Source organism: Cygnus olor, chromosome 10 (genome assembly GCF_009769625.2).
Source record: "Cygnus olor isolate bCygOlo1 chromosome 10, bCygOlo1.pri.v2, whole genome shotgun sequence".
Lineage (NCBI taxonomy): Eukaryota > Metazoa > Chordata > Aves > Anseriformes > Anatidae > Cygnus > Cygnus olor.
In genome coordinates, this window is record NC_049178.1 from 16021170 (window position 1) to 16039308 (window position 18139).

At 41.2% G+C, this 18139-nt stretch overlaps 1 protein-coding gene across 4 annotated transcripts in view; it reads left to right on the forward strand.

Annotated features, from left to right (window-relative positions):
* The window catches only part of SLC25A26 (solute carrier family 25 member 26), an 85203-nt gene that overhangs the window by 20174 nt on the left and 46890 nt on the right, over positions 1-18139 (forward strand). For 2 of the 4 annotated variants that reach the window (XM_040568240.1, XM_040568242.1), the window contains exon 5: positions 677-724. The exons of the other annotated variants lie outside the window; for them this stretch is intronic. In XM_040568240.1, coding sequence (XP_040424174.1) covers positions 677-724 — 48 coding nt within the window. The remainder of the gene's footprint in view (positions 1-676; positions 725-18139) is intronic. 4 annotated transcript variants of the gene reach the window in all.

Sequence of the window (18139 nt, forward strand, 5' to 3'; positions counted from 1 at the left end):
CCTGTACGAGAGGGTCCCTGGAACTTCACTCTGTGATTTGGTCATTCTGCTCTAAAAGCTGGTGCTCTCCAAACTGTATTCTTTCTCCTTCTTTGTAGCTGACCAAAGAACTGTAAGATTTGCTAAACATCCGAGAAACTGGCCTATAAAATATTAAACCTAATTTTATATGTACTTTTTAAAAGAATTCTTAATCGTTTTGCATATTATTAGCTAGTTAAAAGTACAAAATATTTGTATTCATAAAAGCTGTGAATCAAAGGTAAGAAGGATGCAAGTTTTCATCCTATGTCTTCATTTTGCATAAGCTACTTAAGCAGGAGAGGAGTAGTTTCAAAATATATGGAGGATAATGGATGCTCGCCCAAGATTAGTCAAGCAGAACTTGGAGTAATGTGTTTCTGTGCTATCTTTTAATTTTAACTGTAAGGTATTTTCTTCTCTGTAACTGATTATTCTGAACAGTGTTTAAATGCTTTTTGAAATGAACATAAAACTGCCCAGCGTTGTAAATCACAGAATACAGTATACAATGCTATAATCAATATAGTCAATTTGTAAGAAGTCCGGTCTGACACTAAGTAAGGCTGCACTGCTTGCCTTGTAATCACCAATAAATTGTGGTCTTTGACAAACTAATTCCCTATGGCTGATGCTTTCTTTTGTTGGTTTACAGGGTATTCAAGGACTTTATCGGGGTTATAAAAGCACAGTATTAAGAGAGGTAAAACACTTGTCTTTCCTTTTTTTTTTAAAAAAAAAAATACATTGATTCCTTTGCCTCACTTTTTTCTGTTCATTAACAAGAGGTGGTGGTAGTACTAGTAGAATTGAGATCAGTTGCCCTAACCATAACCTAGAAATATTAGCATATTTCATTCTAGGTAAGTTACCAGCCTGTAATTTAAATAGATTACTGATAACATGCATTAGAGAAAATATGATACATGCAGAACGTCAGCTACCTTTCTGCCTTAGTTTTGTTGCTGCTAAACTGTAAAAGGATGGAAATATATATATTAACACAATGAAAACCATAAAATAAAGCACTGGAAACTTCAAGTCTTGTGATTGCATCATGTGAAGTATATAATTCAACAATGGTGAACTGGTGGAATCAGGCCAAGTTTGGCACAGATTTAGGCTTTCTTTAAATGTGTTTGTCAGCAGATGCCAAGAGATTATCTGTCATCTGCATAGGGAGGATTGTGTGCGCTTTTTTTTCTCCCGAATGTGTGAAAGAAATGCATTTAGTCATCCAGTCTGTGGATCTGATATGGCATTACTTAACTGCAAATCAGAAGTACTTCACTGTTGGGAAAAATGGAGCTAAAAATATTTTGGCCTGCTTGGCAGAAAATAGTTCCTAAACTTAAAGTCTCTTCATAAACATCCTACCAATTTTAGGATTAGTGTCATGGAAGTGTTTGATACGCTGTGTGGACTGAAGACAGATTACAAAAGAAATAGAAAGTTCTTCTGTTGGGTTTTGTGACCCTGGTTTGGACCCACTGAAAGTGGTGGGCGGGCAGAGGCTCTGATCATGTTGTGCAGTGTGTTCTCATGGCTTCAGTTATGGATTCACTTTGTGCTCAATGCTGGCGCTCTTCTTGTGCATCTGGAACTGTGGCAACTGAGATCTGCCCACAGGAGACCCTGTGCAGGCCGACGGCCTTCACAGCTCTGACTTTTAGTTCCTTAAATATGACATCTGTGTGACTTCTTGACAGCTCTCAGCAGTTGGATTACCCCTATGATTTCCCTGAAACTTTAACTAATAAAAAAAAAAATCCTAATACTAATGTTTTTATAAAATGTACGTAGTCTTCTCTAAACTGTTTCAGATTAGCCAGTGGACAGATTTCTTTTGGCCTTTAACATACACTGATAAAATCCCAATCCAAAACAGCTTAAAAATCACATCACAGGTGGTAGACCATCTTTTGACAAAGCAGAATTTTCTCCACGAGTACCTCAAATAAAGAGGCAAGGCTTGATTCCTATGAAAACGTAGCAGCTATTTTCAGAAAGGGTTATTTATTTACTGTGTTCAATGTGGCACGGGGGGTTTGTTCTCTCCTTATATAGCTCAACTGAATAAACTAGGTTTAGATCTCTGCTTTTTTTCCTTTTTTCTTTTTTTTCCCTCCAGATCGGTTGGATGTTTTGCCATTGATAACAAAGCTAGCAGGGGCTTTTTAAGCCTTCATTCAGTAGCTCTTCTTTAAAAAGCCTTTCTTCTTGCTGCAAACTATTTTTAGGATGGTTATGTTAGCCAGTTCTTGTTACAACGTAGGATAAAGATGGATATTATAAAATAAGAAATCCCGAATTTAGTGTTCTCTGAAGTGCTGAGAAATGACAGTGCACTTCAGTTTATTTGAGCAGTTCTGAGTGTTTCAAAAATTAGTTGCTTTTGCAGAGATGACACCTGCTTTTCTGAAATGTATCCCGCACCATAGCTTCATCCTGTACTTATTTTCTGGCTCACTAGACACGTTATTCACTCAGATTTCAATTGGAGACGGGCAAAAAAAAAGGCCAACGAGTCGTTTTGATTTCTCTGAGGGGTTCTGAATAATGAATAAATTTAGATGCCATTGAATACAGATTTTGCATACTAACAGGTAGATAAAACACATGGTTACAACTGGGTGCTGTTCTCCTTAAAATTTGTTTTGACATATGTCAGGGTGGTAATTAATTTGCAGACCATATTCATGGCACAGTGTGTGACCCTGCTGAGATAACTTTGTTTACTCAAAATGGCAGCACTTTGTTGGAAATTTAATGGGGGTCCTCTCCGTTATGTATATTCATAAAAGATCTTTCAGAACTGATTTCTGTTGAAGTATTGCTTTTCAGAGGAATCTGTCCGATGGAATGAGGAATAAATGATTACTGAATGAAATGTGCTTTCTTTTCAAAATGGAACAAATCATAAGTGATGTCTTTAAAAATAAAATAAAAAAATCTTTGAATTTAACAGCCGGTTAAGACCATTGCATTTTCAGACACCAAATATCGAAAGCAATATCCATTCAAGTAGGAGCGGCATGCTGAACCTCCAGCTGGAACCACTATAAGCCTGATGTTTAATCTTGATATTTTCTCCTCTATTGAAACACACTTCCTTTAGGGAAAGTCTTTATTTTCAGATAAAAATCTATATTAATTTATTATTGGACATATTCAGGTAGCTGCATGACATATGTAGACTCCAGCTGAATTTTACGCTTACAGAGTTCATTTATATGTTTTGTTTTTTTATTTAGACAAAACCCTTTGTTTAGTTACAGCAGAGCCAGTTTTGGGGTAGAATGGTTTCAATGAACAATTTTTCATTTAAAAAAAAAACAGTAATGGAAGAGGCTGTGCATATTGATGCTTTGAAGATGGTGATGTTCTTGCACAGCCAGAATTCTTGAGCCAGATTTTGAGAGGTTAGTTTTAGTTGTTGCATCAGGGTAAGATTTGCATATTACATAAAGCAGGTATCAATGCCTGGACAGAGATCTGCTTGCCAGTTTGGACTTAAATGAAAATGAGTTTGAATGTTTATAAAGGGAATGCAACCTTGAAATCTCTTCGTTTTTCCATAGTATTGTAGATCTTTTCAAGGCAGCCTTATTCCGTTCTGTGTAACTTGCGTTAGCTGCCGTGTTGCTTCTGTTCTGGTGTGAGATGGTTGTTTCACCCTTCACTTTTGATTTTCATTCCTTCACTTATCCCCCTTATCTTTTCAACAGAATACCTTCTGTACAAATATTAGAAAAGAAGGAAGATGGTTAGATCTATAATTTTTGGAAATATCTTTGTTTGAGTGAGTCTCAGTGGAGGATAAAGTGTAAAGTTTTGGCTGTGTTGTTTTCACCTGCTCTGAACTAATCCTGAAATCTGAAGGGAAACAAGGTATGGTGCATCATTCTTTTGGCAGTAGTAGCCTGAAAGAGATGCCCGTGCTCCGAGAGGAAAGCTTTTGTGACAAAGCACGAAGTGAGAGTATGGTTATTAAGCTGTTGAATGAGGCTTTGAAATAATGGCAGAAATCTGAGGCTGTGAAAAGATGTGGAATTCCCACGATGTCACCTCCAAAGCAAATCAAAGCGAGAATTGTCCTTTCTTGTGGTCACAGTATACCAGCGTGCACTGGTGCGCAAACTGGATCATGCTACCAAGAGCAGTCAGCGAGCAGGTAAATGTAGTCACGTTTTCCAGAAGAGAGTTCATTTGTAAAATCTCCAGCCATCTTATAACAAGGCAGGAGTAGACTGTAAATGCACTGTAAATCCTCTAGAATTTCTTAATGGGAATGTAGTTCTGCTGCTGAGATCTTATAGAAGCAAATGGAGCCAGATTTTTAATTCCTGCATAATTCATTTTATTAACTATGACCAAGTAGAACATCTGTTAAAATTCCATAATGTTCAGTTCATGGGAAAAAGACAGAAGCCCCTGAGTTCCCTTTGGAGTTTATCCATTTCCATTAATGTTACAGGAGCCTAGCAGATGTCTTAAAGGCCACTATTTTGAATGGGAAGACAACACAAGAGAATGAAGTGCATTGTCCGGTTTCACCGTGTGCAGCAGCTCGCTGGACAGTGAGTCACTTTACTCTCTGCGTGTCTGTATGCAGGGTTCAGCTTCGCACAGCTGAGCAGCGCCAGACTTAAATGTGGTGTCCCTTCTGTTGCACATTGCTCTGGAAGTGTTCGGAAGAACTGAGTGGGTGCTTTGGTTTTAATCTAGTTTGTCACTGCTAAAAATATTGCAGAGGGATTGGGCCCTAACTCAGGATTAGACTCGAAAGGAGCTAAAATGGATATTGAACTCGTCCTCCATCCCTTTGTCTTTAAGGAATCGATGTTTATAATTCACGTATGACTTGAAAGGAGGCAGAGAATTGCTTTCAAATGGCAGCCCTTGCTGTGCAGGTAGCCCTGCTGGTTGTTTGTATTGCCTCAGAGACTTCTCTGAGAAAATTCAGGCTCTTTGCTTGTAATGGCCTCCGTTCAGGGGGGCAGTAATGATGAGTTACGGAGCAGCAGTGTTTGAGAGCTCATCTCAGGGCTCGGAGTTCGACAGATAACTTGGTAAATCTGAAAAATCTGAACCCACTCTTGTGTAGCATGCTATGATCTTACTGCCAGGGAGGTAACCTAGCTGTGATTTCTGGGAGTCTGAACTTTTAGAATTAGTAAAGCTGGAGGTTTGGGGGGGACGCACGTTTGTTTTCTTTCAGTGTGTGCAAGTCAGAGCTGTAGGTGGGCACAGGCAGATCCTGCTGCTTTGGGGGAAGAGAGCACTCTATGCTATGTTCATTGTGGGGAAGAGGAGGAGAGCTAGTTAAAAGTAAACTGCTGCATTAATGAGTGGCAGCAGTGCTCTGACAAACAGGCAACACACTCAAGCTTTCTCCGATCTCCAAAACCGCAGAGGTAACGTCTCGTGAGCAAGAGGTACTGCTGTACTGTGTGCAGTGCAACTGCTGTCCTGTCACCATGCCTGCGTCAACAGGGATGGGGAGGACATGCAGTGCAGCCCGTGCAGCTGACTGACCCAAACCCCACTCTTAAATGACTTACTACCAGGGAGGTGAGAGGCACTCTGAAGCAGCTGGAAGCAAAATGAGTCTTAAAGACACACCTGCTGCCTTTTCCTAAATTTAAAGGGTCAACGAACAAAGGATGCTGAAAAGGTTATGTATAAAAATGTGGAAGCCAGCTGAGATATGTTAAAACATTGTTGACCGAGCAAGGGAGGGGATCTCTGAGGGCTGAGCTCGATAGAGAACAGTCTGCAAACAGGGAGCCTAGTTTGTTTATCCACCAGAGGTAGTTTTGCATGCTTTCCTTTTGTTAGGACATCTTTATATAAATATCCTGTTCTCCTAGCTGTTAGATTTTTTTTAAAGTTTATCTCTGTTGCTGTAGGACAGAAAGAATGTTATTAAGACATTCTTTTTCTTGCACAATTAAATCTTTGATCTTCTATCATTCTCTGTATTACAGAGCAGATGTCGATTGAAATGGGCAAACAGGACACTATCTTAATACAATATTTGGAAAAATAAACATCCTCTCTAATGAAATATGTGCAGTATCTGTCTTTTGTTACTTTCTGGAAAACTGAGTTGGCTTTACTTTATTTTGTGATTCTAGAGAGGTTAGATTTAACCAGGAATTTGCCAGGCAGGATCCATAAGACTGGGGGTTTTGACTTGTACTGAACAACCAACGTTTCTTAGGCTTGGGTGTTTCCGTATAGATTAAGTCTCATAGAAGGGCTGGGAACTGTAAAATGGATTAACTTAGTCCCAACCATCTGAAAAATTATGCAGAAGTTATGCAACATGATTAATAGGAGGAAAGTTGGGAGGGGAAAAAAGAAAAAATCTCTGCTTCCTCCTGCCCGTAACACCACTGTGCTTTGGAATGTGTTACTGGAGTTGTATCAGGTATCTGGTAGGACACTTGTATCTTTCTAGATATCTATACTCAATGGATTTCATTTTGGAAGGCACATAAGGGTTGAAAGTGATTCTTGTGGTGTAAGAGCAGGAAAAACTCCGTGCTCTGGTGTAAAGATTCAGGCACGTCCAGGTGCTCAGGACCTGGAACACCAACAAATGTACAAAGGAAATAACTGTCCTTTGTTTTGTGGGTTATTCACACTCCTTACTTTCTACAGTCACTAGAGTAGTATTTGGAAATTAAAATGGAGATCTAAAAAGGCATTTAAATGTCTTTTACAAACCACAAATAACCCTGCTTTTTCTGATTTCCCAGTCTTTGGAAGTAGGTTTTGTGACATGCCTGAATGGTAAATAAACTGGCCAGGATGAGCAGAGACGGAAAGCAAATTCCCTGTAAAGTTAATAGGGGGGGTGGATTTTTTTTTTTGTTTAAGCATGTGCAGTGATCACAGATTTCCCAGTTGAATGTGCTCTCTTTCTCAGGCTAGGTGCAGCATCCGCGTTCATGGTTAGAAGCGGAAAGCAGTCATCCTTTCTGCCCCTGGTAAATCAATTTTACCAGAGCATACAATTAATAGGGTCTCTGACATCAGTGGATATCTTCATCTGAAAAGAATTTCATATATGCAGAGTGCTTCTATATTTGGAAAACTATAGCCTTGCATCTAGGCTCTCCAAACAGACAAAACGCTTTCAAAAACCGTGCAGTAAAAATGGCTTATGTGGTTTGGTAATGCAGATTCTTTCTTTCCAAATGGAAGCGTATGCAAGCAGCGTCTTGCAGGAAGCACATTTCACCGCGTGCTTGAAATAGAGGTACTGTTCCCATACTTCTTCTAAGCAGCTTACTGAAACGTACTTGCAAGTGATGTTTTCTGCATCATTCTTGATGTAAGGAAGGCATTTTGTGGGGCAGTAGTGACGTTGTGGACAAGATCAAGTTGGGAAGAGGAAGATGCCTGACTTTGTTTGGGTTTTCTTCGTGCTGTAAAGTTTTTGGTTGGTTGTTGGCTGTTTTTTTTAAACAACCTAAGAACTGTTCTTTACATTGGTTTCGCATGATTTTGGTTTGGCAGTGGTTTGGAGAGCATACTCCATGTGCTGTTTCCAGGGGAGAATGTTCACATGAACTTCACCACCTTGTTTCCCCAAGTTCTTCCAGTTTTTGCACCTAAATAAATTTGCCACAACGGGTCAGGAAGTGATTGCAAATCCCTCATGAAGGAGAACATGTGAAAAGAATCCCTTTCTCTGGTGAGAATTGGGGACCATAACAGAAGGGAGGACAGGCAACAGATGACCCCTCATGGTTAAAAGGGGGAGAAAGCTTGAAGTAGTAAAAGCAATAGATAGCAAATAGAAGTGATTATAGAAGATACTTAACATTTTTTTTATTGTTTATTTTTTATCTGGTAGTGTCAGTGGGTGAATAACATTGAAGTTTCCCAAAGCAAGCTAAGGGTGTTAGAGTTAATGGGATAACTCTGTATCTTCAGATAGCTGGGATATCTCTGTATGGGATATCTCTGTATCGTTACAGCCTGGTGGCATGGCACTAAAGTCCCGTCATGTCTAGTAGGATTAGATAGTTGTGCCTACTTCTGAAATTTGGCTGGCCGTAACACTTGTGACTGCTTAACGGCAAAAAGAATCATATAAAACTTGGGGAATTTTTGGCTGAGTGGTCGATCCCAGTTTTAATTCCACAGCTACATTCCACGGGCAACTGTATTTTGTCTGTCGGAATTCTTTCTGTAGCTCTCAGCAGGAGACAAGGGTTCCCGCTTTACTACGCTGTGCAGTAACCGTGCAGATGGCTGGTGAGTTCCCGGGCTGGATCTGGTGCAGACTGCGTTTCGTTTGTGGCTGTGCTGAAGCAGGTTCTTATCTAACCGTAAAAAGATAGGGGCGCGTGTGTGGTATAGCTGTTTGTATAAAATCTGAACAGAGACACGCATGCATATACATGTAAAATACGGCATTGTTTTTAATAATACCTTATCAAGGGTCTTGCACTCTCTAAGGCAAATAGTCCTCTAAGTGTGTATGATTGGTCTGGAACAGCAAGCAGTTTGGCATATAGGACTTGCTTTCGGGGATGAAATTCTTGCCTGAAATAGACCAAAAAATGGCTTTTACAGTGGAAGATTTCCATGTACAGAACTATACTGCTGTCAATATTAACAGCAATTACCTGTTTTTCATACTTGGGGCAGCTATCGCCTGGCTTTCTCTACATCTGCTGAAGAACAGAAAACTCAGCAATCCAAGATCAAAAGCTTTTTCCCCAAATTCCGTGCGTGATGTTCTCTCAAGCAGCAGTTCTGCTTTAACACAAAAAGCTGAGTGTCTGCTCTGGTCAAGAGATGTGCTTCGGGACCTGAGGTGCAGAGTCCTGGGGAGCTTTCTGCTCAGCCTTGGGCTTGGCACTTAGCGCTTGGGAGCTTCCAGCCCCAAGTCGAGTGGTGACTGTCTTCTTCTTGCTTTCTTTTATAAGAAAGATGATTTCAGATTCTGTAGCATGTCGATATAGTTCAGCAAGAGAAAGGTCCAAGGGCATTGACTGACGAGCTCTAGTGATTTGTTTGGAAGAGTCCCCCCCTTTCTGCTAGGAGGTTAGCATCTCTGTGACTTAAAGTACCGCAGAGCGGTGGGCTTTGAACTGCGGTTCGGAGGGCCTGATGTATACCAGCTTCTGCTGGGTCTGACACAGGGTGAGGAACCTCTGGCAGTAGGATGGGGCAGACAGATGGAAAAATCTTCTCTTAAATCATCCCAGCATTGGTTCTAGGAATCCATTGTCTGTACCCTTGATATGAAAACTCAGATCTGCGCGTATCCATAATGCCGTGCCTGTCAGCAGTACTGGTTTTGGTGGAAGCCTCGGTGCTTGACTTAGTATTTGTGCAGATTTCTGAAGGCAACAGCAATCGTGATTTTCATCTGTAGGTACAACAGCAGAACTGGAGGGATGTAGCTAAAACATGCAGAAGAGAAGAGACTGATTTTAATTTAGATTGCTGCTGCTGAAACCATGCTTCATTTAGCCATAAATAATTCCACCCAACCCTGATGCGTGGCTAGATTTTAAATTCTTTATACGTTTATCTATATACATGCACGTATGTATGTATATAATGCTTGCTCTGTTGCTTGTTAGATTACGTATGTACACATAAAATAAGTATTAGGCACCAACTGAGAGAGATGAAAAGTTGAAACTGAAAACCAAAGATTATGGATGAAGGTGTGGAAGAACAAAGCAGACCTGCAGCAGAGCTTATTTAATTTATCACAATTGTGGTACATTCCATGTTCCCCCATGCCACGTTTTGGAAGTATGGCACTTGTGGCAGTTGGCTACAAGAGTGGCTCTTCCAAGGGGTTAACACAGATCACACGGCAATTTTTTTTGAAAAAACAGCTTATTTTTATCTTGCAGGAAATAAGTTTTGATTCCGCTATTGTGAGCAGAGGAGATGTGACCCCTCCCCCTCCAAAAAAAAAAAAATCAAACCCCAAAAGAAACAAAATGCTGAAAGTCATACCTAGCCTCAGAACATTTTAAGGGCCAGATTCAGCTGGTTTTAGCTAACAAAATAGATGAAACAACTTGCTTAGCTTTTTTTAAGGGATATTCTGGGAATGCACTAGCAATCAATCCTTATAGTAAACATTTTGTCTGGTTAAGGGAAAAGAAGTTCATTTTGGGCATGGGAACTTTTGCTTCTGTTTCAAAAAAAAAAAAAAGTTGGAGCACACTGACCTTTCTTGGGTCCCTCCCTTGCTCTGGGCAGAGTGACTTCAGCGCTACGAGCAGTCACACACTAGAGGGCACGCAATGCCTGTGGTTGCTGCAGCGCCAGCTCAAGGAAATGCCTCTTGCAAGGGATCTGATCTTAGGGTGACCTGTGGATCTTGGAATTGACTTTGCTTTAATCCTGCCTCTCAACCCCAGTTGCAAAGGAACATAAAACTTGAAATGCTATTCATTTTGTTGACTCTGGGGAGCAGTCCCATTGAATTTCCTGGGACTAAAAAAAAATCTTCTTAAGGATAGGCAGGGACCTTTATGGCAGTGCAAATCTGAGGCCGATACTTTCGGCTTGATTGGTTGTGCTTTTTTGCTTGTTTGATACCAGGTGGCTCGTTCCATTTGTGCTTGTTTAGCGGGAAGCAGAGAGCTGCTCTAGCCGTGTCTGGCCAGGTGAGCTACCCCCTCTGCTGTGTCCAGGACCGCAGTGATCAGCTGCAGTCACACCTTGGGAGGCACGTGGCATCTCCTGTGAGGCAGGAGGAGAGCTGCGTGTGTTGGTAGGACTTGCACGATGCAGGAGCAGAACTCCCGCATAACCTGGGTCTGCATTGCACATGGGATGCTTCTGGTCAGGTATCTCCAGCTCTGAAGAGCAGCCTGGCTGTGGTCTCCCTCCAAGGAGGAAGGACTCTCAGGTCTTTCCGAAAACTGAGGAGGCAGACTGGCTTCATCTTTGCATGGAGCGAAGAACTGGAGGTGTAATGGGAGAGCTCACAGTCACTGCGTGTGTAGCTGGAAGTGCATGTGGGGGAAGGAACAGGAGAGATGGATGGTAGCGTGACTTTCATTATTTTTATAGAAATGTAGGCAAAGCAGGCCTGGTGTGTATGCTGCAGATGGAAATAGTGTTATTAAACCAGCCTCTTATCTCGCTTTTACTTTTCTGTTAATTTTATAGAAGCCAATAAAGTGTAAGCTCTGCAAATTTTCTTTTTATGCAGGTTGAATAAGTGAAAATTGTATTCTTGCTTTTCAAAGCCAGCAGGCCTGGCTACAATAAAGCAGAGCTTGGCCTGAATATTTTGGCTTCATATGGCAGATAGAGCAACCCTCGGGTCACTCTACCAGATCTGGCTGTTCCAGGCTTGAATCTTTCCCAGTTAAATACTGCTAGTGATGCACGGTATGTGACACGGATGAGTTTGTCATGAGTAAACTGAGGCCCCTGGATGCTCTTTCAGACAAAACAAACCCCCAAAAAGAGAGAAACATAAACCAGGATACTACCCCTGTGTTCCATGGGAGAACAGCTAGTACATTGTATTCTGTATTTGCATTTGACATCATACTGTCTCTAGCTTTAAAAGAGAAGAGCCAATAAAGAAGTATCCCTACACATCTAAATAGTCCTACCTCAGTGGGAGGTTATCTGCTCCATTCCTGCTTTTGCTGATATGAAATCCTGAAGCACAAGAAAGTGTTTTAGGAGTCTCATGAAATATAAGACTCTGAAGCACTTAACTGAATCTCGTCTTGTAGACTTTAACATACTAAATGCCAATTAAAGCAAAATTTGGCCCAGTGTAATCTTGCCACTGGCTACATACCTCACAAGTTTGGGGTGGATTTTTTTCTTCCTTTTTCTCCAACTCTCCCAGCATTTTGTCTTCTGGCCTGTACAGCTGCGCTGCTAGTATACTTTCTATTTCTGGAAGTGACCCATGCAGTTAGGTCAGTTTGTTTTAGCCTTGCTCCTTGTTGCTGAAGTAGTATAGCACATTTCCCCTCACTGCATGAAAGCCAGGGTAGACAATCTTGATAAATATGATTAATGGGCCTCTTTGCTTTGCTCTGCAGCTGAAGGCTTCCCGAGATTCTGTGTCTGCTGGGCTACAGCTCCCCAAACTAACTTTTACATAAAAAGTATGCCTCAGATTTAATGATGCCGTTAAATATATTTTTATTCGCAGCTTTTGCTATAGGAAAGTCTTTGCAGTTGAAATATGGTAATGGGGTCTGAAGAGGTGGTAGTGGCAGGAAAAGCAATTCATAAGAGTGGGTGAGGATTGTTTTTTCCACCTATGTCATGTTACCTGAAAGTTAGTTGGTTACATTTTCCGTGGCTAAAGTTAAGTTTGGGGTTAGTGTGGTATTCAAAAACTTGCCCTGATCAGCATGATAGTAACTGTGATAGTAAATGGTAGCTTCAAGTTGATTGTCAGGAAGCTGCAGCCTACAAACATATTCAGTGATGCTTATTTCCAGTAATGTGACTTAAATATGGTGTTCATGGAACTCGATAAAAATTATCTTGTGTTGTCCCTTTTGTCAGAAGGAAAAGCAAATGAAGTGTCACATCATCTTGATGAAAAATGCTGTCCAGAGACTCCAGCAGCAGTGTGACCGTTTCTGCAGAAATAAGATTGAAGGGTAAAGGGGGAGCCGAGGGGGAACATTGATGTGAGTGATAAAATAAAAGCGTTATGGGCATCACGGCACATGCAGGTTGCACCTCTGTTTATTAGCAAACACCCGTGTTAGCGAGGGTACTTTGCAAATTGCTCTTAAAAATGAGAGGCTGAACTCGTGCCCTGCACCTGGGAACAGCTGGCTGCAGCGCGGCTCAATCCATCCCCGCTTGCCTGGAGACTGCTCTGCGATGGTAATTGCAGCCTCCCGAAAGGAGCACATCAGCGTTCTCAATAATTGAGTACAAGTCTTAATAGCAAATAATCCTCTTGAAGTTGTGTTTTTTTTCCCCCTACTGCAATCAAAGGAGAGCTTTGTTAAGGCATTAACTAACAAATTAGCTGCTAAATACTGGTAATAACCTATTTCCCATAGATTGCTTTTTAATTATACCTTAAGCTGTGTGATTCCTGAAATCACTTCTTAAGCAAACCAATGTTTGTGGACATTTCAAACCACTGTAACTAAGTGGTAAAACACTCGCTTCTAAAAGTTGTTACTGGTATCAGAATACAACTTGCTGATATATTCCTGTCTGCAGAAGAAATATGTTCTCAGTGTTCGTTTTTATTAGTATTTTAATTTAAACATCTTAGGCTGTGCTGTGAACCTGTTGTTTTAATTTTACTTCTATGTACAATATGTGCCCTCGTTAGATTTTAGCATAGATATATTCCCTTTAACTTTTAAAAAGAAGCGTTTTCTGTGAGGGAGGAGGACTTAACCACTTTATTTTATATTTGGTTAATGCAAAGAGAATTTATTTTGCTAATCTGTGTCTCAGCAATCATTTAGAAAATTAAATGAACTTTGTTATATGGGAGGGAGGAGCATTTTTTGTGTATGCATTGCTTTTCCTCCCCAGATTTCAATAAAGGCTATACCTCTTCCCGTATATCATCCTCCTTCCCTTCAGAGCCGACCCTTCTGTAAGGGAGCACAGCCATCAAAACTGGCAAGCGTTAAGCTTGGTAATTAGTTCAATATAGTGACCAATTCTGTGAATTACAAGTTCAAAGCACAACATATGGACATGGATGAAATCAGATTTTGGCATTTCTCACTTAGATTGTTTCAGGACACTGCTGGAGCTTCTTTGATCTGTAAATAACAACTGCAGTTCAGTGCCTTACTTAAAATACATCAAACGCATTCATGACTTTTGCTTTTAGATATAGACCTCACTTCTAGTTATAGTTCTGAATCAGATTAATGCGGCTATTCATGTTTTGAGATTTCATGGAGAAAGCTACCAAAGATAGCTCTTTTCATTCTTCCTGTTTTAAGAGGAGCAGCAAACACTTCTGTCTTGATCTGTACCCCAGACCAGCTCAGCAGCTGCACTGGGAAATGAAAAGCAACCCTCCCTTGGCCGCAGGGGAACTGCGATACTGATGGCGATTGTTATCCTTTCACTTTCTCAGCGGTATAAAATAAAGTGAACCAAAGGTTTGTTTTCACTGTACCATTCGGTTACCTACTTCACTAACTCTGTTCCCTGCTGTAGTTTGCACGCTGCAGCCTTTTTCTCAGTCTTCAACTTTGGGCTATTTATCCGTGCTGTGCCCTCCAGCAGCCAGTAGCTAGAGATAACCAGGCAGACCCCGTTTGTTACACCTTAAAGGTATATGCAGGTGCAGACCTAGTTCAATAAGCAGCATTAACTAAAAATAGGTTTAAATGTGCTACCTCTGGGCTTATCGGTTAGCTGAGGAAGGGCTGTATGATTTCTTGGTAGCAAAGGAATGAGGGAATTACGGATACTCAGTGTTTTTACCATCAGCTTTCCAGCTGGGTAATTCCATTGTTTGTGATTCAACTCCCACTGTTTTGCTTAGAAAAATTCAGCATTAAGCTGTACTGAACTGTGTTTTTTTTTTCTGCTGCGTAGTTAGCTGTGTAATTACCCAAATTCCACACAAATGATTGAGTTGTTTTCGTACTGCTTTGGGGTCTACTTAGATCGAGTTCTTGTCCTATGCAAACCTTAATCTACAACTTTGTACCCGGTGAAAATTCACTGCAACCCTCCACCTCCCCCCTCAACCCGTAAGCTTGAAATGGAGCAGAAAGACAAGCTTCTCTTCTAAGGAACCCCGTCCCTCTTCTGTTTGTAGTCCCTTGATAAGATGCCAGATACCTCTCGCTTGGTGGAGCATTTATTTCTGTGGGTGGCAGATGATAAAACCCAAACAGGAAAGTTGGCCTTGGCTGATGGGATCAGCCCCGTGTTCTGGCCAGACCAGTGTCTTGTCTCTCCTTGGGGCCAGATGGGAAATCCTCAGGGAGGGCAGGAGGTAGGAAAAATCATACGCTGGGTTTTGGGCTGACATCTGGCAGCTGTTAGAAGGCAAGCATTCATCCTCTCTTCAAGTCAATCCTTACTACTACAAGCGCCCCTAACAAAAAAGACCGAAGAAGTAGGTACTACAAATGCCAAACTTCTACATTAGTCTTTTGAAATGGATGCAGCTGGCTCGGAGATGTCTTACACCAATAACTGATTTTGGAGGGGCAACTTATATTGTTATTTGGGAAAATGATGATCCTTCCTGCTTCCTCCCTGTTCGTTTCCCTTCAAGCCTCACCTCCAAAACCCCCTTTTTTTTTCTGCGTCCTCCCTTGCAAAGCATCATATCACACAGATACATACTTTAATCTTTGTGGGTGTCTCACAGAGCCGTATGGCAGAGGATTCCTCAGGGTGCCCGCTTGGTGGTCTCTCACCTCTGTTGCAAAGTCCTTTGAATGCTGCGGTTCTTTTTCTGAAAAGCAGTAACCAGAAGAAGGGCCAACAAGAAGGGTTCTCTGCTGTCGGCAGAGATGATGTTTCAGGAAGATGTCTCACCATGACAGTTCTTGGCAACTCTGGGACGCCTTCATCTCCCACCTGCTGTGCTTGGCAAAGGATTTCACTTCCATGTCATGGGGGGAAAAAGCTCTACGCGTCCAAAGAACCCTGAGGTCTGTAGATACAGCGTGGTACACAAAAAAGACCTGACATCAAAATTCAGCTGGAGCTGTCACAAAAAAAAACAGCAGAGAGCAAGGGAAACCTGATGTGTGACAACGGTGAGAACATGCGGGTGCAGTGAAGGAATTGGTGGTCTTTGTGTTAAGTAAGATATGTTGTTTAATTCCAGATTTAATCAAAAACCTGATGGTCGGAGGAAGAGTTCTCCACTTTTGTGCTTTTTTGCCTCTGCTGACTTCTCTTTGGAAGCAATGAGCTCACTCGTGGACGCTTGAATGTCCTTGTCATGTGCTGGTTGGCTGTCATGCGTCGTGTGTTGCAAGGGTAACACCCCGTATTAAACCAGTGCATACACCTGTAATTTTCAAGGTGAGAAATGTTTTAAGCGTGGTGGGTTTTGTTGACGGTTGTAGAGGCTTTTGGTTTCTGTACTGGCTTTTAAAAATGTGTAGAGAATGGCACTGGAGAGGCCATTTTTGTGTCTTTAATTCTTTCAGAAGTTTTGATACGGTGCATCTTCTGAAATTTTACTTTTCAGCTTCATCTTGGGTAGTTCGTATAGCTGAACTACTTCTTTCTTATTTTGCCCAGCTAACTGTTTGAGCTGAGGATTCTGGCTTGGCTGGTTGGTGAGAGGGGGACTCACTGGACATGGAATTGGGTGTGACGGAGAGCAAAAGGGTGGTGAGGGCTTTGAGATTAAATCTCAGCAGTATTTGTTTTGTAAATTGATATTTGAAGCTATTGAGGATTGGTAGTCACTCCTCTTTCAGTTGTCTCTAGTGTTTGTATCAAAATCGTATCCCACGAGGTTATATTCTATGTATTTTTAGTTATTCTTTTGTTTTCCTTTCTAGCTTTTTTGGTACTCTGAAATAAATGCGTGTTTTCTATGAGTGCTTGCACTTCATCTTAAAGTGATCAGTAGGAATTCAGTTCTGGATTCATAGCTCTGTCACCAATGATCTTTATTGGTGGTTTTTTTTTGTTGTTGTTTAATGTTCATTTTAAGTCTAGGTATGTGTTTATTCTGTTCATCTTGAATTTTATGTAGTTGAGAGATACTTATTCTGAATATTTAGCGGCACTAGCAGTTATTTACAGAACACGTAGTTTCTGAAAGAATGAAATTAGAAACTGAACTCCGGAATTTCTGTGGCAGGTCAGGCACTTCTGGCCTCAGCTGTCGTTGACTGGAAGGAGAATAAAGCTCTTGGTGCCTCTGCAAATCACTGCAGCAGTCTGTTCCCTGATGTTATGATACATGTCACATGCTGCAGAGAGACAATATCAATATGCTGGGTGGATAAACGTTCTCTGGATAAACTCGGATGTTATTTGTCTTCTCACTGTGCTTTTTATGATCCACATCTCTCAGATTGATGTGAATATGTAAAATATGACCTGCTTAAAAACAAAAAAAAAGTGTCTACATCTAACAACCAAGGAGAAAAATGCCTGAGAAGTAAGCTAGATTCTATGGCGAAGTTTCAAACACCAGCCAACAAAAAAGCCCTGATATATTTGTTTTCGTTCCCGTACATTTTAGAGCCTATTCATGTTGGTTGATGCTTGATTCAGGATTTTAGGAGGGTGCTTGAATAAGGCAATGTAATTTTTGCAGTTTAGGAGTCTGGTGAACTACAGTGGCTTCTGTGCTTGGTGCCTGAGAGCAAACTCACTCTGTCTAGATGTTCGGGATGCCTGTGAGACAAAGCAAACGAGAGAAAAGAATAACAGTTTGGGTAAGGAAGGAATACTTAAAAATAGATGTTTGGGATGTGTAAACCAAGGGGAGAGAATTCTTCCTGAGATACTACAGGGCCGCGTCTTGTTCAAAATGGTGAAAAGCAAGATGCAACAGAGCTTTCATCCTGTGTTTTGCTCTGACACCTAGTCAGTGTGTTGCACATATTCACGTGTCAGGTGAACAGAAATTGTGCAGTTGGAATTTATCCAGCCACTAACTTAACCTCTGACTGACCCCAGCAGTGGTACAGTGTTACAAATGTAGTCTTCAAGGAAAGATGAACAAATTTCTTAAGCCATTGGGCACAAACAAAACACTCGGAATCAGTCAAGAATCCGTCCTTGTCCCATTGTTCTCTCCCCCCTCGTGCCCTGGGATGTATTTATATGTGGCCAGTGCTAGGAAAACTCAGTCTGCCTCTTTGTGTTTGTGCTCAGAGCAACTAGAAGTACCTTTCCTTTTCCAGTTTTGTCCAACTCATCTTTAGTTCTGTGTCCATTTTAAAGATTTCCAGACCACCAAGTGTGAAGGCTCTTGGCTCAGCGTATGAATATCCGTGGTTTGACAACCTAGCCCCTTTTCTTAATGCACATCAACAGAGGGAACCTCAAGAAGGGAATGTAAAACCATGGCTTTCTTCACATCCCCAGCATCTGCATCAGCAGTTTAGGAATTAACTAATTTCAGGCCACCAGAATCCTGTGTATTACCAAG